The sequence below is a fragment of the Papio anubis genome, chromosome 8 (assembly GCF_008728515.1).
Source record: "Papio anubis isolate 15944 chromosome 8, Panubis1.0, whole genome shotgun sequence".
Taxonomy (NCBI): Eukaryota; Metazoa; Chordata; class Mammalia; order Primates; family Cercopithecidae; genus Papio; species Papio anubis.
The window spans coordinates 37,190,602-37,213,079 of record NC_044983.1 but is presented as its reverse complement, the minus strand read 5'-3'; the positions used below and the strand labels follow the sequence as shown (position 1 = coordinate 37,213,079).

General features: G+C 40.6%; 1 protein-coding gene across 19 annotated transcripts in view; it reads right to left on the bottom strand.

Annotated features, from left to right (window-relative positions):
- Window positions 1-22,478, bottom strand: part of TACC1 (transforming acidic coiled-coil containing protein 1) — a 123,809-nt gene that overhangs the window by 23,460 nt on the left and 77,871 nt on the right. For 8 of the 19 annotated variants that reach the window (XM_017961956.3, XM_017961957.3, XM_017961958.3 and 5 more), the window contains 4 exons: window positions 8,378-9,494; window positions 5,027-5,062; window positions 3,684-3,744; window positions 1,668-1,875 (listed from right to left, as the gene is read on the bottom strand). In XM_017961956.3, coding sequence (XP_017817445.1) covers window positions 1,668-1,875; window positions 3,684-3,744; window positions 5,027-5,062; window positions 8,378-9,186 — 1,114 coding nt within the window. In that variant the 5' untranslated portion in view covers window positions 9,187-9,494. The remainder of the gene's footprint in view (window positions 1-1,667; window positions 1,876-3,683; window positions 3,745-5,026; window positions 5,063-8,377; window positions 9,495-22,478) is intronic. The other 11 variants (XM_031669489.1, XM_021942230.2, XM_009212937.4 and 8 more) reach the window with 5 other exon arrangements.

Below are 22,478 nucleotides of genomic sequence, written 5' to 3'. Positions count from 1 at the left end.
TACAAAATATTTTACAGTGCACTGGTCAATCTCAACTTACCACATCTGTACCAGAAAAATTTACAGTAGCCTAGTATCATGAAAATAATCTCATCATACTTTGGCATTGTGGCTAAAAGACCATGGAACCAGACTGCTTAGAGTCAAATGTAGTTCTGCCATTTACTAATGACGACGTTCAGAACACACTTCACCAAAAGATGGTGCCTTCGCATTTGAGGACACAGCAGAAGCAGGGGGGTCTCTCGGCCCCTCTCCTGCCCTCTTCCCTGAAGCAGGCCATAAAGGAATCCCTCAGACCTTCCCCCGAAAATAGGTCATAAGACCTCATTACAAAGGGACCTCCTTGTACACAGAGAAAAACAATGTCCTTATCCCGAAAGACACAGACACCAAGAGGAACTGAAACAAACAGGACTTGCTACGTTCCCCTGGTTTATTACCATAGACCATGCCCTTCTGTCCTCCAATTATACTTCTGCACAACTATCTGTAAAAGTACAGTTTTCCCTGTTCCTTTGGGTCTTCATTTCTGGAGGCTCTAATGTCATGTAAAACTTACATTAAATACATTTGTATGCTTTTCTCTTGTTGATCTTTTGTTAGAGATGTCTCAGCCATGAACCCCGTGGTGGGTGAGGAAAAAGATACCACTTTTCTGTCCTACCCTAGCCAAGTGACTTTAATCAAGTCACTTAACTTCTCTGACTTACTTTGTTTCTCTGAAGAAGGGAGAAAAAGGTAACACCTTGCTATGAATGAGTATATGCAAAGCACTTAGAACAATGCCTGTACATGGTAAGGCACCATACATGTTAGTTGTTGTTTCTCTAAGTTAAACAATGAGTATAACAATCACAAAAAAGTCAAACGTATGACATATTTATAGGCCATTTGATATAGTTTAAATATTTGCCCCCTAAATCTCATGATGAAACCTGATCAACAGTTGGAAGTGAGGCCTAATGGGAGGTGGCTGGGTCATAGAGGCGGATCCCTCATGAATAGCTTGCTGCCCTCCTTGTGGTAATAAGTGACTTCTTGCTCTGTTAGGTTCTGTGAGATGTTTGTTAAAATAGCCTGGCATCCTCCTCCCCCTCTCTTCCTCCCACCCTCTCGCCATGTGACACACTTGCTCCCCCTTGCCTTCCACCGTGATTGGAAGCTTCCTGAGTCTCCCTCACTAGAAACAGGCACTGGTGCCATGCTTATTCTACAGGCTGCAGAATCAAGAACCAAATAAACCTCTTTTCCTTATAAATTAGCCATTCTCAGGCATTCCTTTACAGCAACGCAAATGAACTAACACACCACTATACTTTAAGAGGTGGCCATATTCACATACAATTATACAAATGAACTAACACACCACTATACTTTAAGGTATGGCCATATTCACATACAATTATAAAGAAATTCAAGCAGTCTCACACACATCAGCATCTCCTATACAACTTGTCACAAGTATCCCTATGTTCCTAGTACTTCAAGAAGCCCTTTTTTTGTGTCCCTTTTCTGGGTAAAGAAGCAAAGCATAGGTCAGCATCCTAAATCTATCCTTCAAGTGACCCAATTCTTTAATCTCTGTAAGGCGCCTCCTGCTTTATTAGGCTTTCAGGCATTTCCATGCTTATGTACATTAGAAAGATGAAGATATGCTTCCATACCTGCTTCTGAGGATGAAAACGCATGATTTATGGTAGACACGGGAACATTGGAACATTCAAAGTACTCCAGGTCTTCCTCTGGCTCACCTTTCACCTCGGCCCCAGCTGATTTCTGACCACATGACGTGGATGCCAGTTTCTCCTCATCGGTAGCATGGCCATCCCTATTAGAAATGTCTGAAATCTGGGAGATCACTGCTCCTTCATCCTGAGAAACACAACAGAGAAGATGCTACCCTTTAGGAGGGCAAGCAATGGGGAAAACTGACATCCCATGAATGGAACAAGGTAGACACAACTCCATACAGATATGTGAGAGGTTAACCACAGATCAGGGTACAAAGCAAGGAGGAAGTTGGAGTCTTTCAATTGTGACATATTGTTTTATAGAACCTAGTTTCTGTAATTTGAGTTTGAGGTTTTAAAAAATGATCTTCTCTAGGTTAAGTTTATAAGCAAGCAGTTTAAGTGGTTTAAGACAATGGTTTTCAATTTTTTTGCTTGTATACCTCCTAATTTTTAAAAAAATCTATGTACCCCACTGCATTTTCAAGTGACAGCTAAAAACTTTTTGGCATAAGTTTAAATAATCACAAAGAATGTAATATCTGGAATATTCTAAATATTGAATTTACTTAATGCTATCTAGTTACCTTGGTGATTTGATACCATATGTAAATTTACACTAACAAGTTCCTGAATAAGTCAGAAGTTTATGTTATTCCTTTTCCTCTCTAAATCTGTATTTCCATTTCACTTCCATCATGAAATCCAAATGAAAAACATCTGCATGGCTGGAAGTCTTTTAAAGGTCTCTATCCAATGTCTCTGTGAAACTTTTTTCTTTGACTGTAAGTCTTAAAATTTTTTTCTGCTAGAGAGTTATTATATTAATGCATAACTTATTTTCAAAATATTGCAAGTTTTGATAAGTATTATCAGACACAAAAGTAAGTTGTTATATCAATTACAAAATGTTTTATTGCACTAATTCTTAAAAACTTTTACAGTGCAATAAATGGGTTTTATTTTATATCCAATAAATGGGTTTGGGGTTTCTTTTTTTTTTTTTAAAGAAGACCAAAGATAAATTTCTCATAGGTCTTGCTGCCTACTTTAGCAAAATCTGGGAGAATCTTTTACACATTTGTAACAGATGAAAAATAACTCAGATTGCAAATTTCCCCCACCACACCCCTTTTTTACATTTTACACCATATACCAAGTTTCTGGTCCAAATTGTATAGGATAAGTTGCGTTAAATTGAACTCTGTTAAACAATGAATGTATTCCTGTAATAAGTATACTGACAAAGTTTTAAAAAGAACAAAAGGATCTCATTGCAATCAGATGGGCCTGGGTTTCGGTTTATTTATTTTGCAATTAGTCTATACGGTCATGGATGGATACTATTTATTGCTAGAATGTAACAAAGGTCAATATCAATTTTATTCCTGGTTTCTATTTTTATAAATATAATCATTAAGAAACCTTATTTATATAAACAATAGATGAAACAGAAGGTAGTTCTGTAACATAAGTGCCTTTCAATTCTTTGAACCCCTTTCCAAGTTATGTGCCCCAAAAAATCTATCATCAAACATTATTTTTAAATCAGTTAACAACTCAGGTTTTCCTCTATTGTTGAAAGCAATGAATTAGAAAACCATCTGACTTAAGAAAAATACCATCCAGTTATTAGTCAATTATCTTCTTAGCACCTATACCGATATTTCAGATCTTCCCTTTGGTGCCCTGGAGACTTTCACACCCTGTGGTGATGGTGATGCATCTTTGTAGCACTTAAAGTGGGAATTTTACCAAAAAAAAAAAGTCATTGTGAAAGGGTTCGCTTGTCTTCAGGGGCCTTCTCTTCAGGGACAGTAAGGATCTGTTTAAAACTGAGTACTCAGGCACCCATTGGAAAGTCCTTTTGAACCACCTGCCAGGGGTATGCAAACTCCCACTGGGGGACCCCTGGTCTAAGAGACGTTCTGGGGATGGACACAGACTCACCTGGGAACATGCATCCAAAGCGAGAGACTGAGTTTCATGCTTCTTCACCTTACAGCCACTCCTGGAAAGAGAAGAAACACAAACAAGCCAGTTTGCAATCACACTGACAACTGTCAAGGTATGAAATGGAGCAGAGAGCAGTGTGTGCGGATAGAAGCCAAAGCGTACAGCACCACACAAATCATACATCGCCGCATGAGAGAGGCAGGGATACCTTTTATGCCTCTGAGTTTTCCCCAGAGAGACGAGGTAAGCAAAGACCTACAGTGGGGCTCATTCTCTGAAAAGACCCCCTCCGCTTGCTTCTGTGAGTTGTCAAACAGTAGCACTCTGATGTCTATGGTTTTTAATTACACGCCACCAAAAGCTTTTCAGACAGTAGAGCCTTAGCAGCTGGAGACATTCAGTTCCTCTGAGCCTCACTCACTTGGCTTTGACGTTCATTAGAAAAATCATCACACTGGACCAAATTCTTTAAAAATTCTTTATTGCTCTAAAACCCATAGACATCTCATAAAACAGTTCCAGTTAAGACTTGTGTGCTCACAGAGAAGAACTGTCAATAAAAATTATAAAAATAAAACTATGTGGGTAAACTGTCACCATTCCTATTAAGTAATAAGATGGAAGATGAATGTCACATGCTGCACAAAGCCTGAAACTGGGGAAGCTTGAACCACCTGTTATTTGTAGATTAGCACACAACTTGTGATCACAGGACTAATTCAGATTCTGTTCTAATAAACTTAGAATTTCCAGTAAAAACACCACTGTGACCAAAAAAAAGAGAAAAAATTATTTGCAACTTTTTTTCTTTTGTGAGAAAAAATACAAAGACAAGCACATAAGTTACCAGAATGTGCATAATCACTAGTTCATGATCTTCTTTCCCTAATCTTCTTACTGAGTGCTACCCTCTGCCACCAAACTCAAGTTGAGCTGACTCAGTAAAATTTATTAACTGTTCCAAGCCAGTAGCTTTATCCTACCAAAAAAAGCCAATGAGTTCCAATATCAAATAGCAGAACAGTCCCTCAAACCACTGCTGCGATGATCTTGGGGCCAAGCCAGCTTTTGGTATTGTCAAAGCGCCACATGACACCTGCCAAGCCAGGGAGCGCAAGCTCTAGCACCTAAGGTGTAAAGACCAAGCCCCACTCCCTTAGGTATGGACAACTGCAAGGCTAAGCTGACTCATGAAGTGACTGATGAAATGCAAAAAAAATCATCAGAAGATCAAACTCAGAATTAGAAGCAAACATGCTATGGAGAGATGGCTGGGGGAAGGGGGAGAGGAAACTGCCAACGGTCCCAGTGACAAAAGAAACAGCAGGAGTACTTACAACAGAAAACAGAGAAATTTCACTTGTTCAGTAGTCCTGATGCACCAACCAAATTAGAGACAGGAAAGAGACAGACAGATGGAGAAAAAAAATCATGTAAAGACTGGAATATTCAACTCTAGTCTGGCAGATGTAAAAGCTGCACAATTCTTTCTATGAGGTGAGATATAAATTAAAAATGTATTCATGAATGTTATCACTAGTGAGTGAATGATGAACAGACCTCATCTACAAAACAGACTGGTAGAAACACTCAGAAATGCCACAAATTCAAATTTATAGATGAAAAATAAACTTCCAAGAGGTCTAGCACTCCTTTCTTCTAAAAGGAACAAGAAGACAAGATTTTTGATTGCATAAGGACTTAAACCCCTATTAAGTGTATTAGATCAAGAAGTTCATTCAACAAAAACAGAATAGGGGAAAAAGGTTACTGGGTGAGGGCGGTAGAACTCGAGAGATGGTGCTTCTTGCTGCTGAATATAAAGTGTAGAATAAATTACCCTTTCTTTGGCCCAGATTTCATCTTATTTAACGCATTGGTGGCATGCAACTGAAAGATTCACAAATGACTCATCAACTTCAGTAGGCAGAAGCTTCCCACATTTAGGGGAGGAAGTACCTAGGCAGTGATGTGCCCAGTACATACCCTAAGTGCTGTCTAGAGAGAAGTAACCAACCTTAAAAGCCACAAAAAAGGGCATCCAATCAATAATATTTTCCAACAACCATTTAACTGCTTATATACAATCAAGCAACAGATCGAGAGCTACTAATGACATTTCACTCCCCTTAGCCATTCTGGGGCTGCTGAGGAACTGGTTCCTACATCTCTCTACTTTCTTGGTCCTGAAGTTGATCCTTCTGCTCTTTAAACCTCTGGGCATCTTCCTTTCTGCTGTAAGTCACCATGATATCTGGAGTTTTTCTTTAAGTCATAGCAATGCTGAGAAGCATTTCCCCAACTGACATACAGTGACAACTACAAGCACAGTGCTTCTCATACTCCTTGTACATATTTCATCCTGCATCTCATTGGTCCTTCTTTATATCTACATTTTACTCAAACTTTTTAGTAAAATGTCACAGGGCCACAAAAGGATATACAGTCAGGTGCCATGTAATGACGTTTCAGTCATGTATATGATGGTGGTCCCGTAGGGTTATAATGGAACTGAAAAACTATTGTCTAGTGATGTCCTGATGATCCTGACCCAGGGTAGGCCTAGGTAATGTGTGTGTCTGTGTCTTAGTTTTTAACAAAAATTTTAAAAAGTAAATAAATAAATAATTTTACACAAAGAAAACTTACGGAATAGGGATATAAAGAAAATATTTTTGTATAGTTGTACCATGTGTTTGTGTTTTAAGCTAAGTATTATTACAAAAGTCAAAATTTCTTTAAAAATTTAAAAGTTGATAAAGTAAACGTTACAGTAAGCTAAACTTAATCTATTAATGAAGGAAAAAAATTTAAATAAATTTAGTGTAGCTGAAGTGTACCGTGTTTATAGAGGCTACAGTAGTGTACAGTAATGTCCCAGGCCTTCACATTCACTCACCACTCACTGACTCACTCAGAGCAACTTCCAGTTCTGCAAGCTCCATTCATGGTAAGGGCCCTACACAGGTGTATTATTTTTTATCTTTTATACTATATTTTTACTGTACATTTTCTATGCTTAGATATGTTTAGATACACAAATACTTACCATTGTGTTACACTGCCTATAGTAGTTTTTTTTTTTTTTTTAAGACTGGGTCTTGCTCTGCCAGCCAGGCTGGAGTATGACATAATCCTGACTCACGGTAACCTCAATCTCCTGGGCTCAAGCAATCCTCCTGCCTCAACTCCCTGAGTAGCTGGGACTACAGGTATGCACCACCACTCCCAGCTAATTTAAAAAAATTTTTTAAAGAGACAGGGGACTGGTGGGGGGCTCTATGTTGCCCAGGCTGATCTTGAACTCCTGGCCTCAAGGGATCCTCCCACCTTGGCCTCCCAAAGTGTTGGCATTACAGGTGTGAGCCACCACACCTAGCACCTACAGTATTCAGTATGATAATGTGCTGTATAGGGTTGTAGCCTAGGAGCAATAGGCTGTACCATATAGCCTAGGTATGTAGTAGGTTACACCACCTAGGTTTGAGTAAGTTCACCTGATGATGTTCACACAACAAAATCACCAAAGGATGCACTTCCCTGTGGCTTATCCTGTGGCTAAGTGATGTATGATTGTATTATCATCTACTCAAGTTTTGTGATAAAGTAATCCTGTAGCAAAGTTAAACTGAAACTTGATATGGAATATGACCTTAGGTAATTATACTGAAAACTCCAAGGACCTTGCAAAAGTCAGATAATTTCCCAGGAGAGATGGGGGATTGACTAAACCGACTACTCAGTTTTAACTGATAATGTAAAATATTCTTGATTCTTATTAAAAATTTACCTTCTGGGCGATGAGCCAGAAATTACACATGGAGACAAGAATTCTCATCAATTTTAGTGGTAGGTTTGTTTCCCACAAAAATCATAGCTTTCTGTTTATGTAAAAAGTCTGCTTTCTACAAGACCCTTTTGGACCATTTCCCACATGTTATTGACGCTACAGAGGTAAGTTATAGGATTGGAATTTCTGTTTCATCCATAAAGAATATGAAGACGGTGGCCAGCACTGACATTTGAATTGTCTATAACATGACTCCTAACAGCCCAGCCAGGATTTCTGAAAACCATCAAATCTCTACCTGCCTATCTCATGCCATTTTTTTTTTTTTGGGGGGGGGGGATGGAGTCTTGCTGTCGCCCAGGCTGGAGTGCAGTGGCATGATCTTGGCTCACTGCAACCTCTGCCTCCTGGGTTCAAGCAATTCTCGTGTCTCAGCCTCCCGGGTAGCTGAGACTACAGGTATGCACCACCATGCCCAGCTAATTTTTGCATTTTTAGTAGAGAAGGTTTCACCATGTTAGACAGGCTGGTCTCAAACTCCGGACCTCAAGTGATTCACCTGTGTCGACCTCCCAAACTGCTGGGACTACAGGTGTCAGCCACCATGCCCAGCCTATTTTTTTTTAAACATAAAAAACTCTCTAGGGCCAGGGGAAAAGAACTTAGCTGATTAAGCCGAGGATTCAGAAATAAGGCAACAATTGGAAAAGGAAACTTCTGGTATTTCCGATTCCACACAACAGGCCAAATAGTGAAGACTGCAGGATAACGTTATGAGCTTTGTATCAACCTCGGTGCACCTCAAAGGTAAACTCAGTTCACCAAAGCCAAAAGTAGCCAGCTGCCAAACTCACAGAGAAGACACAGAGCACAACACCCAGCGCCCACTGTCACTCACGTTATTAAACGCGACTTTGCCTTCTTGGGTGATTCTAAGATTTCATTAACATGATTACCAGGGGGAGAACAAAAGTCACTGCTTGTTAAGGTCGTAGTTGGTTTAAAGGGATCCACAGATTCGTCAAAGTTATCTGGGTCAAAGTGGTAGGAACCCTCAGAAGAAAGGGATGGGGAGTTCTGCAGAATAGAGTGGCTCCCAAAGGGGTTGAAGCTGGCGTTTTCCCACTGACTAGGATCTAGCTTGGAAGATGTTTGGGAGAGAGGCCCGTCACGTGCCACTGGGTCTGTAGGCTGTTCTAAACCTGCTGACTTACTGATGCCATCTTTTTGCATCTTGGGAATCAGTTTGCTACCCGGTTTCCTGCCAAGCTTCCTTGGAAGGGCTTTCCTGGCCTCTATGTTTCCCATATCTTCTGTGAAATCAAACTCAAGTTTGAGAGGTAAGCTCCTGGACTCCTCCCCCAGCTCAACCCCTGAGTCGTTTGTGTCACTACTGAGAGTGCCGGGAGTTTCTTTAAGGTCAGGGGGAGACTTCTGCAACATGGCACCTCCTAGCGAAGAAGGACTTGTGTTCTCATCCAGCTCTTCAGGACTGAAGTGGTAGGATGCTTTGGGGAGAGGTGTACCCTCCGCAGCAGCGTCGGTGTCTGAGAACTCTCCTCCAATTGCTTTCTTCCTCAGGGGGACAGGCTTGGGCTTTCTCAGCTTGCTTCTTCTGCTGGGCACAGGCTCTGGACAGGAGTTGCCAGCTTTTAGACTGGCTTCTGTGGAGGGCTCAAGGGTGACCCCCATGCTGCCTTCCGTCATCGCCTCGTCCTGGAGGGCGTCTGGCGGGCTGGAAGGCAGAGCCTTGCCTGAGACTGCAGTTACACAGCCATGAGCTGCTTTTGTTCCAAGGGCTGCCGAGATATCCGTGGAATCCCTCGTTTCTATTGAAAATGGCCTCACAATGGAAATTTTGCTAAAATCATGTTCAGGCTCCTCTTTGAAATTCTTGACTGAGTGAGAATCAATGGTCTGCTGTGGCACTTCATTTTCTGAAGGTTTAGAACAAGTCTTAGATGAACATTTTTCAACCACTTCTGCTACAAGCTCTTCATCAGCTTCTTGTGATTCTAAAATGAAACACAAAAACCACCTATTAAAGAATTATCTTTCTGTCATTGGTAAATATCTTTTCCTACCTGAATTCATATAAACAAATAGCAAGTTCTTCCCCCTTTGCTTTTATTAACCATCTCTAAAGTTCAGCAAGGATGGCAGCACAGCCTGAAAAAGAAGAGTAGCACAACACCCTAAAATGAATTTTTCCTATCCCAAGTTGTGTATGCGCATTACCCAAGTGATACGAATGGCAACTACACCAAAAGGGCTATTTAGAAAAAGGATAAATAGAGCAAGAGTCTGCTGCAATGTATATTAAGTGATGTTAACATTCTGTAGGGTAAAACTGGCCTGGAGGAATCTTTAGAAACCAACAGCTACAGCGCAGGGAGTCAGATTGGCGCTGAGATAGTTCCTAGGCACAGCCGGACAGCTTCAGGGTCAGAACTTTATGCAGTGAACAGATTTGAATCTTTGGATGTTAAAAACACAAGTATCTTGGGAGGCCAAGGCGGGCACATCATGAGGTCAAGAGATCGAGACCATCCTGGCTAACATGGTGAAACCCCATCTCTACTAAAAATACAAAAATTAGCTGGGCGTGGTGGCACATGCCTGTAGTCCCAACAACTCGGGAGGCTGAGGCAGGAGAATCACTTGAACCAGGGAGACAGAGGATGCAGTGAGCTGAGATTGCACCACTGCATTCCAGCCTAGACTCCGTCTCAAAAAAAAAAAAAAAAAGAAAAAAGAAAAAAAGAAAAAAACCCACAAGTATCCACAGAACAGAATTTAAAAAGACTGTTTCAAAAATAAATTTAAAAAATCTACTGTGACCAACTCAGAATCATCTCTCCGTAGCCCTAAAAACTAAAAGAACCAAATAAGAAAGCTAATTTGGAAAACCAGATATGGAAATGGCTTTAAAACAAATAGCCCTTATTTTACTAAGACACAAATTATAAAACAATAAAGTTATTTTTTCTTTAGAACCTCTGTCTCTAAGCCAGACCAGGAATTCTCTAAATCACTTGTGAAAAATAAAAACCCTTTTTAATTGTGGTCTTACTAGGATAAGTGCTGCAAATATTAGGAAGGTGTGAATTAGGTGATTTCATTAAAGCACAAAGTGATTTCCTGACATAGATATCTGAAATAAGAGTAGCACAGAAAACTCAGTGAATTGCTTATAATATCTCAAGATTTTAAATGAAATTAAGAGATGACCCTCTAATCCTACTTCCTAATCCTAATCCAGGAGCAGAGTCAAGTACCACTGGAATATCATAGCAATAGTTTTTATTTTTGTTTTTCTTGAGACAGTGTCTCTGTTACCCAGGCTGGAGTACAGTGGCCTGATCTTGGCTCACTGCAGCCTTGACCTCCCCAGGCTCAAGTGATCCTCCCACCACAGTCTCCCAAGTAATTGGGACCACAGGCATGAGCCACCAAGCTTGTTAATTTTTATTTTAATTTATTTTTTATGTAGAGACAGGACAGCCAAGTTGCCCAGGCTGGTCTCACTGGGCTCAAGCAATCTGCCTGCCTTGGTCTCCCAAAGTGCCGGGGTCACAGGTACAAGCCACTGCACCAGCCTGTTCTTTTTTTTTTTTTTTTAAGGGGTCTCTCACTCTGTTGCCCAGGCTGGAGTGCAGTGGTGTGATCATAGCTCACTGCAGCCTCAAACTCTGGGGCTCAAGCAATCCTCCCACCTCAGCTGCCTGAGTAGCTGGGATTTGGAATAGTTTTTTTAAAGCACTCACACACCTTTCTCATGAATCTTTTATGATTATTATTGGGTAGTGGTTTATAAATTATACTTCACAAATATACTTCAGATATTCTACAAATGTCCAATTAAAATTTTTCTTATAAATATATGTTTATTATTAATACGAAGTCTCAGTGCTTCATAACCAGAATTTGGTTTAACATATTTCAAAAGGATTTTTTTAAAAAGAGATAGTAAGTATGGCAAAATCTTGGTAACTGTTGCCCAGGGATAGGTATATGGGAGTTTTCATTGTATTATTTTCTCTGTCATACAGTTGTGAAACTTTTCATAATAGAAAGTTTAAAAACTCAACTGCAATACACACAAAATTTTAACAAGAACATTTTAAACTGTACTGACAATTTCACTTATGTGTACAGAGTCTATTATCTCTGTCCATGTATGCGAACTGTTATAAATGTGTTATTGTTTCTTTGTGCTGATGATGGGGAGACAGACAACTGAAAACAAGCCATCAACACCCTAGGGCTGCAAATATCCATGTGTTTCCGTGTACAACTGGCTCAGTCAAAAGACAGGCCCGTTGTCCAACACTGAGTCTTGATTATATCAAGGTTTAGATAGTTATCACTCCTTTTAAGTGTTGGTGCTTATTGTCAGCTTTTTAGATTCAACACAGGTGGTATAATAAAAATATGTATTTTGCCTTTGTCCTCAGTCCCTGGCACAGAGCTCCCTACCCCTGGAACCCCCTGACTGGTCAGTGTCTTTTGTGTGCTAATGAATGACTGGGTGCTGGGGGTCCCCTGACAGCTGCAGGAACGGGTTGGTCACCAGAAAGACCAAGCCAAATTAGAGGGTTGCAACTTTCAGCACCATCCCCACTCCTTCCAGGGAGGGGAGAAAGGCTGGAAAATGAGCTCAATCACCAAGGCCAATAATTTAATCAATCATACCTATGTGATGAAACCTCTATAAACACTCCCAAACGACAGGGACAGGGAGCTTCCAGGTTGGTGGACACGTTGACTTACTGGGAGGGTGGTGTGCCCAGAGGGCGTGGAAGCTCTGCACGCCTGCAGGTATGGGGATACCTTGCCCTATGTATCCCTTGCATTTGGCAGTTCCTGAGTTGTATCCTTCATAATAAGCCAGTAAATGTAAGTATTTTTCTGAGTTCTGTGAGTCGTTCTAGCAAATTACTGAAACTGAGGAGTTCTGAGAATCCCCAGATTTATAGCCAGTTGGTCAGAAGCACTGAGACTTGCAACTGGTATCTGAAGTGGCGGCAGTCTCGTGGGACTGAGACCTTATCTTGTGGGGTCTGCACCAGATAGTGTAAGAAACGAACTGAATTCTTGGAAACCCAGTTGGTGCTGGAGAATCTGAGAACACCCAGAACAGGAAATGTGCCTTTTAACAGTGACTATTTAAGAGACACAGCACTAAACTATCTGAGATTTTTAAAAATGATACTTCTAAATATCTCAGTTTTGTATTTTCTACCAAAAAGATTTAAACTTATGAGGAACCACTTTATGTACTATTTCTAAAATTTACATCTATAAAATTAATAAATTGGACGAATTGTTAGATATTGTTAATAACTCAAATCTGAAACACAAATTCCCCTCTGCTCCTCTTTCAGACTTTTGGAATAGTTTAATTAAGGCATGCTCTCAGGCACTAAGCTGAATTATTAAAAAACTTATCTGCAACTACTGACCTGCATAAATCAAGGTTCTTTCAATCATGTAACCCAAACACTACTGAAATAAATTTGATTCTTTTTTTTTTTTTTTTTTAACACGGTCTCACTATGTTGCCTAGGCTGATCCTGAACTCCTGGGCTCAAGCCATCCTCCCGCCTCAGCCTCCTGAGTAGCTGGGATTACAGGTGCATGCCACCACATCTGGCTTAGTTATTAATTAGACTCTGATTTAGTTATTTTGTATGTTTCAATCTCACAAATCTCATTTTTTTAAAACTAATGTTTTTAATCTTTACAACTATAATATATGTCACCTTAAAGTCTATTATATATTAGAGTCCACATTTTTTTTTTTTTTTTGAGGAAAAGGTTCCACTGCCTTAAGATTTTGAAAACTATGGTTAAAGTGGAAAGTGCATCTCTAAAAATGGTGATATGGAAGTAAGTGGGGATAAATAACCCTTCTAGGAACTTAATACACATATCCTTTTAAGGAGAACTTCAGCATCTCTCAGTTGTACTACAGATGACCTCACTGTAAGTAACAGATCCTGAAAATCCTATACAAGAGGTTGTATTTTAACGTCTTTATCCTGGTGCGCCCAGCAGGAGTGGATGGCGTGGCATGGTGGGAGAGCCACCCTTTCCATATGCTGACAAGCAAGAAATGGTCCTGAGCCACTGTTTCTCCATCTAGAAAACTATGTTACACTACATTTTACTACAAATCAAACTGATATACTGGAAGAACTTGTTACCTAACTAAATCATGATGGATTTGGTAAAAAGAAAAATTCTACTTCTAAAATATTGGTATTATACATGCATTTTCTTGTGTACAATTTATAAAGTGATATTTACCCATAAACTAATTAGCCTATATTAAATGTTAGGACAAGAACTACCTCCTTTCATTTGCTTTGGATTTGTTTTCCAATGGATTTTTTTATTTGGTTATTTCAGTACTTTGGTCTATAAAGAGGTGATTCTGGGCCAGATATGGGAGGTTTTCCATTTATTTTTGAAACAGTCTGATTACTTAAACCCTGTTCTGTGGAATAGGGAATACAGTTATGTGTTGGTTAACAACAGATTCTGAGAAATCTGTCATTAGGTGATTTCGTCATTGTGCAGGTCACTGTGTGATCATTATAGAGTGTACTTGACACAAACCTAGACAGTATATCTACTACATACCTATTGTATAGTCTATTGCTCTTAGGCTACAAACCTGAACAGCATGTTACCATACTGAAATACTGTAGGCAATGGTAACGCAATGCTAAGTATTTGTGTATCTAAACACAGAAAAGGTACAGTAAAAATATGGTATTATAATCTTACATGATCACATCATATATGCAGTCAGTCACTGATCAAAACATCATTACGTGGTGAATGACTGTATTTGTATTTTTAACTTCCAACCATTCAAATCTGCTCACTGCATAAAATTCTAATCCTGAAACTGTCAGGCTGTGCCTGGGAACTCAGTACCCATCTGCATGCCTCACATTTAAGCTGTTGATGTCCAATGGCTCCTCTGGACCTACAAAATGTTAACACCACATCAGATATACTGCAGTAGACCCTTGCTCTACTTAGTCTTTTCCTAAATAAGTTCTATTTGCATTATCCAAGTGATACAAATAATCAACAGATTCTCTCTCAAGAATCTGAATTAAGACAGTAAGTGGATCTGTAGGAGGCTGAGGTCAGGATAAAATAGAGACAGAAGACCATCCTATACCAGTTGGCAAGTGATAGAGAACAGAGGTACCTGAGGACTTTCCAATGCCCACAAAGGCCTACCTACACTGCCCCAGCTTAATTTCCATGAAACTCCCCTTTCTCAATGATGTATACGTATTTAAGCTAGTCTGAGTGGATTTCTGCCCTTTGAGACCAAATGTATCCAAACTAAAGTGCACAGAAAACTCAAGTCCCAAGATTCTGAGATCAACTGATGTCACCTAATAAGAGACAAATACATAAACCCTTCTGATATGAAAGGATGCGCATTACAATCACGTCCTATGCAATGTCTTCAAGGAGCTCAGAGATAAAGAGCAAACCTGTATGTAAGTACAGGATGAGAGACCTACCTGAACAATCAGCCAACATTTTCTAACACGCAATTGCAGTTAACTGCAAACTCAATACAACCATGGTGGCATACCTGAGCACAAAGCAAATGCAATCTCAGATCCCATTAACAGATAAACAGAAACATCAATGACAACAGTACTGAGTAAAATGCACTGAGGGTTTGGATGGACCAGGCAATGGGCTACTAAGAGCTCACTGATATTATCCTATTGAACCAAGACATCAGTCTTTACCAGTAGGCAAACCCAAATCTGTCCAAACTCTAAGGCCTGGGTACTAAACCACAGATTAAATTCATCTCTTGATTGCCAGAAAAGTTTCTTGTAGTCTCCTCGATTGCACAACATCTGGGATTGTGAATTCAGTTAGATTCTGAATTCAGTTCTAAGCTCCTCATCTTAAAAAAATTGTGAACAAAAATGAATGTCCTTAGAGGAATGTGGATCAAGGTGGTGTATCTGTAAACAATCAGTCTAAGATATTTAGCCTAGAAAACTAAGAAACACTATAGAGTCTGCAAATATTTTAAGGGCACTTGAGGTAAAGGGATTAGAATTATTGTAGCTTCAGAGGATAAAATTAGGATCATGTGGACAACTATTAAGAGGAAAGTGGATTTCAACTCAGTATAAAACAAACAAACATGCATTGAGTGCAAAGAGAAGCCAGCTCCCTATCCATCAGGAATGGTTCACCCCTCCATTTCACTCACATATTCACTCAGTCATTCAACAAATACCCAAGCATTTTTATGTACTGGGCTCTGCCCTTGGCACTGGGGATGTAACAGCAAGCAAAAAAGAGGAGGCTCTGTTCTCCTGCAGTTTAGAGACTAGCAGGATAGAGAGATATTGATTAAATAATTACTGAAAGAATGAAAGGGAGAAATGAGGCTGGGAAAATAGAAAGGCATCATGCTTACAGAGCCTTGCAGGCCTTGTCAAGAATCTGGTTCTATTCTAAGAGCAACAGGAAGCCATAAGGAGTTTTTAAGCAGCAAAGAATATACTCAGGTTTATATTTTGAACAGACCCCAGTTGCAATGTGGAAAAGGATTAAAGAGGGTAAAAATGGAACATGTAAAACTGCTAGTATGTTATTCTAGGGGCTTTGACAAGGGTGATGCTAATGAATAGGAAGTATCGGGGGGAACCCACCCCCAATATTTCAACGTAGGTTCTTTCTATTTTCCCTAAGTGTCAGCCAATCTGAGAAATAAAGAGAAAGAGTACAAAGAGAGGAATTTTACAGCTGGGACGCCGGGGGTGATATCACATATCAGTAGGTCCATGATGTCCCCCGAGTCGCAAAACCAGCAAGTTTTTATTAAGGATTTCAAAAGGGGAGGGGGTGTATGAACAAGGAGTAGGTCACAAAGATCACGTGCTTCTGAGGCCAATAAAGATCACAAGGAAAAGGGCAAAGCAAAGATCACAAGGCAAAGGGCAAAATTAAAATTACTGATGAGGGTCTATGTTCAGCTATGCATGTATTGTCTTGATAAACATCTTAACAGAAAACAGGGTTCAAGAGCAGAGAACCAGAATTTACCAGGCTGGAATTTCCCAATCCTAGTAAGCCTGAGGGTACTGCAGAAGACCAGGGTGTATTTCAGTCCTTATCTCAACTGCATAAGACAGTCACTCCCAGAGCAGCCATTTATAGACCTCCCCCAAGGAATGCATTCCTTCCCCAGGGTATTATTAATATTCCTTGATGGGAAAAGAATTCCGCGATATCTCTCCTACTTGCATGTCCGTTTATAGGCTCTCTCCAAGAAGAAAAATGGCTCTATTCTGCCCAACCCTGCAGGCAGTCAGACCTTACGGTTGTCTTCCCTTGTTCCCTGAAAATCGCTGTTACTCTGTTCTTTTTCAAGGGGCAGGGATTTCATATTTTTTAAACACACATGCTCCACAATCAATTTGTACAATAGTGGTCCTGAGGTGACATACATCCTCAGCTTACGAAGATAACAGGATTAAGAGATTAAAGTTAAGACAGGTGTAAGAAATTATGAGTATTATTTGGGAACTGATAAATGTCCATAAAATCTTCACAATTTATGTTCAGAGATTGCAGTAAAAACAGGCATAAGAAATTATAAAAGTATTAATTTTGGGAACTAATAAATGTCCATGAAATCTTCACAATTTATGTTCTTCTGCCACGGCTCCAGCTGGTCCCTCCGTTCAGGGTCCCTGACTTCCCGCAACAGGAAGAGAAGTTATACTCTAGAGAGGAAATAAGGAGGTGAGACTGATAAGGCTGGGTGATAAGCTGGATACAGGACTGAAGTAGGAAGAGGTAGCAAAGATGATTTGTAAGTTTGAGCCTTTGAAACTAGAAGACTAGTGCCATTCAGTGAGATTCAGGAAATACTAGTGAATGCTTAGGGACTGTTGGAGTAGGGCCATGGGTTTGGCCTTGGACATGTTGAGATCTGTTTCAGGTTTTGTTTTTTTTTTTTCATCATTCCATATTTCATTTACAAAATATTTAAACATAGCTTAAATACATTGTTATACTTTATTTATTTTAGAGACAGGATCTCACTCTGTCACCCAGGCTTGAAGACAGTAGCGTGATCCTGGCTCACTGCAATCTCGACCTCCTGGGTTCAACCGTTCCTCCCTCCTCAGCCTCCCAAGTAGCTGGGACTACAGGCACACCACTACATCCGGCTAGTTTTTAATTTTTACGTACAGATCAGGGGGTCGTACTACATTGCCTAGGCTGGTCTCAAACTCCTGGGCCCATATCATCCTCCTACCTCAGTCTCCCAGAGGGATAGTATTACAGGTGTGAGCCACCATACCTGGCCTGTTCGGGGATTTTGAAGCAGAGATGTTGAATAGGTAGAAGTATGTTCAGAGAAGAAATCTGGGCTGGGAACAATATTTGACATCACCAGAGCCATGGATATAGATGTGATCATCGTAATTCACACTGAATACAACATAATAATAAGTGATATCCATTCTACACTTTCATCTTTGAGCTTTAACATATTTTAAATCCTAATTTTAAGTTTTAAATACTTATTTATTTTTTGGAGACATGGTCTTGCTCTGTCACCCAGGCTAGAGTGCAATGGAGCACTCATAGGTCACTGCAGCCTCAACCTCCTAGGCTCAGACAATCCTCCTGCCTTACCCTCCTGAGAAACTGAGACAACAGGCATATGGCCAGCGTGCCCAGCTAATGAAAAAAAGAAATTTGTAGAAATGGGGTCTTATTATGTTGTCCATACTGGTCTCAAACTCCTGGCCTCAACTGATCTTTCTGCCTTGGCTTCCCAAAATGCTAAGACTACAGGTGTGAGCCACTGCACCCAGCCAGAAGTTTATTTTAAAAAAAGTTTACCTAAAAAATATGAATCTAAGATAAGATAAAACCTGAATTTTAAACAGATTTTTAAATTAAAAGAGTAATATTATTGATAATTACATCATAGGTATAATGACATGATCATAGGTGGTATCATGATATCTGGAATTTGCTTTTAAAAATACCTAAGTAACAAAATGAAAAAACAAAAAAAGGAGGATGGTGGAAGCAAGTATGGCAAAATCTTGATAGTCCTTTATCTGGGCAATGGGAATACAAGTTCTACTTTTGTATGTAGTGTTGGAAGCTGATCCTAGTTTTTTAAAGATTTTTTACAGTTACACAATTTCTCTCTCACTCTTTTTATCATGGACTCCTAAACATTTACTACCATTCTCCTTCATAGGATCCCAGGGCTGGAATATACAGGGCTATGTGTTCTATCCCTGTAGCTTCCAGAAAACCTAAGGGTTAAAGGGAAGGGAAGTAAAGCACTACCAACACTCAGCTATCAGGAGCTGAGAAGCCCTTTTCCCCTCCTTCTGTAAGTCCCACACTCATCCACCTCTTGGGGTTCTTTTTTTTTTTTCTGTCACCCAGACTCCTTCACCATCAATCCCAGAGCCCCCAAAGAAAGGAGTCTATGAGAATTACCTTTTGCCAAACTCTCTCCTAGCTTATTATTTCTGCCCTAATCTCCGTAACACAAGGACAGGGCCTTTCCCGCTTTCTTCCACATGTACCCACTCCTTTTAGAGTCTTCCTCCTCTCTCCAGCATCTCCACCAGCTGCTTTTACCAAACTGAGTCCCTGAGATTCTCAAAACGCGGTGTGCACCAATCAGTGACAGGGGCAAAGCCACCTGAGAGCCAGGGAAGGAGGAGGAAAGAAAAAGGAGCACACCTCAGCACAAGACAAAAGCTCTAAGTCTGACCCTGCCCCAGCAACTGTCCCTGGACACCAAACGCTCTGCAGTTTAAGAAGGGTCAACAGCCGTGTCATCTCCTCACCCTACACCTAGGAAGGGTAGTACTGTGTGAGATGGCTTCACCCCCACATGCTCCTCACTGGTATTTGTGTTCCTACATCAGTCAAGCAGCTGGGAATCAAGAGATTTATGCAAAGTTAGCATCAGTGACAGGGAGCCTTATCTGCTACATTGTAAAACGCATGGCCCTGTCATGGTGGAATGGAGAAGGAAAACAAACACCATCCCACTCAGTCCCCAGGCTGAGCAGAGGGCTGAAGGAACTCCCCTGAAAAGACACCCTCGCTGAGTCATTTCTTGGCCAGCTCAGGGCAGGTGCCAGGTAAATAAACTTGATCAGCCCTACACCAAGTCACTGCAGACCCCATATCTCCGTCTGGCACCTTCAGTCACCAAGAGAAGGTCCAAACAGGCAGAGGCAGTGGGTGGGAGAGGAATGCTCATTTACTTAAACCAGTTTGGGGAGCCCTGAGAATGAAAAAAAAAAAAAGAGAAAAACAAACTAACCACATAACTTGAAAAGGTATGTTTGGGTAAGATTCTATTTGCATTTACACTATCAGCAAGTGTCTCAGTACCAGCTGACCCCACATACCTCGTGCTGCCCTAAAACACTAGGCAGGGCCCAGCAGCTCAAGCCTGTAATCCCAACACTTTGAGAGACCAAGGTAGTGGGGATTGCTTGAGCCCAGGAGTTCAAGCTCAACCTGGGCAACATGGTGAAACCTCATCTCTACAAAAAATAAAAGTAAACTAGCCAAGCATGGTGGCACATGACTGTAGTCCCAGCTATTCAGGAGGCTGAGGTAAGAGGACCACTTGAGTCTAGAAGTTGGAGGCTGCAGTGATCTATGATCACACCACTGCACTCCACCCTGGACAACACAGCAAGTCCCTGGGAAATGAAAAGAAAAAGGAAAGGAAAGAACCTAAACTTCAAGTATTCCACCACGAGTAACTTTTAGTAATAAGTTACATATCCAGATCCTCAGTAGGCTCCAGGTCCGAATCTCCCATAACAAAGAGTTTGGGCCACAGCAGTCAGGCCTTGCTTTTCATCTGAAAGCACTGTTATGCAACTAACCTACCTTTATGGGCCTTTCCATTTTTATAGAAATCCCGTGTTCCCTAAACACTTTCTTCCAGGGCACTGTTAGGCTCTCTCTCTAGAATGAGTTTGATGAGTTTGATTCTGACAAGCACAGCATTGCCTGGAGGCTTGGTGAATACAGACAGAGATTAGATCAGTAGATGAATTAAAAGCAAACACAGAGGAAATCCACAAATAGACCAAAATTTCCACTTCTGGCCCATTTGTTACTGTTAATGAAACTCTTCCTTTCAATAGTCAGCTTTCCCTAAATCTAAAAGGTTGTGTGAATCGCCCACGGGTGATCTTAAACAGTAGATGCTTTTTATGCTTATTCAGGGTAAAGACTATTCTCAGTAAAAAGAGTTCTTCCCTCTCTCTATATTTTTTTTAAAAGAAAAGGCACGGAATGCAAAATTTTAAGGATTAAGGGAAACAGCTTAACATTATAGTTTGCACTCTGGTATGCTGAATATATACTGGGTTAAAATTCAAATCTACGAAAAAACTTGAAAGTCTTAGAAGAGGGGAAATGTTATCACAAAATATTTTTGAAACTTCAGAGAAATGTATTCAACTAACATACTGAGAATCAACTGGTTAGCTGCTTTTACATGTAGAATCTCATTTAAGAAGAGATAAGACAGCAACCACTTGGAAAACAATGTACATTAACACTTCAGATTTGGCATTATTCTCAGCTATGCTTGACTTTTCCCTCCCAGATTTTAACTGTATGGCAAAATATTGTCTAAGAGCTCCTTTTAGATCTGTCCACCACTTCCTTTCCTTTCGACAGATAGTCCTTTTTATGGGTTTCTAAACATCTGATATGATAATTGAGAAAGCTGCCAGAATTTGGACAAGTCTCCTGTATTCTCACATACACACGCTGGCTCTCTTTCTGACCTCAAAACACATAAACAGTATCTCATATCCAAGTGGCTTCAGGATGGGGGCTGGCCACCAGAAAGACCAAATGCACAATTAGAAGACAGGAATTTTCAGCACTCTCCACCCCCATCTCTGAAGAAGGAAGGGGGCTGGAGACCAAGTTATAAAAACTCTTGGAAGTATGAGCTTCAGAGAGCTTCTGGGCTGGCAAACACAGATGTGCACGGAGAGTGGCGTTCCCAGACAGGGCATGGAAGCTCCGCGCGCTCCTCCTTATACCCAGCTCTTCCATGTGGCTATTCCTGAGTTGTATAACAAACCAGTAAACTTTAGCATTTTCCTGAATTCTCAGTTATCCTAATGAATTATCAAACTTGGGCGAGGGTATGAAAACCCCAAAACTTGTAGAAAAGTCAGACAGAAGTGCAGGTGACTGGGATATGGGACTTGCAACTGGCATCTGAAGTGAGAACTGTTTTGTGAGATTGAGCCCTTAAGCCTTTGGAGTCTGAGGCTAACTCGAGGAAGTAAGTATCAGAATAGAACTGACTTTTTGAAAACCCGGTTGGGGCTGGAGAATCAGAGAACTGGTATAGAAAAGAACTACATATTCCACAGGCTACAGGTTAGCCACTGATACATAAACACAGTCTATTGAGCAGCAAGAATACAGGCCTAGAATCCTTCTTAGTAAGCACAAAAATATCTTCTTACCCAAAACCAAGTCCCCTTCTACCCATTTCTCCTCTGCCTCCACTTCATCACAGGACTCCCATTCTCAACCTAGCCAGCCCCATCCTTCTTCCTCCTCCCAAGATAGAGGGATGGACTTTATATTCTCTCTCTCTGTCTCTCTCTCTCTCTCACTCTCTCTCTCTCTCTCTCTCTCTCTCTCTCTCTCACACACACACACAGGCAGACCATGACTCAATCATGCTAGAGGCCCCCCCCCCACAATTAATTCTAGAGCTATCTTCATTCATTTAATTTCTCTTCATTCACAGGATGAACCTGAGAAAACCCAAGTGGACCATAAACCAAGGAAGAAGGGCTCCAGGGTTCCTGCTGATGGCATGATAGAGTGAAGGATATTGCTCTGTGCTGTCACACCACTGGGAGTAGGATGGAGCCAGGATG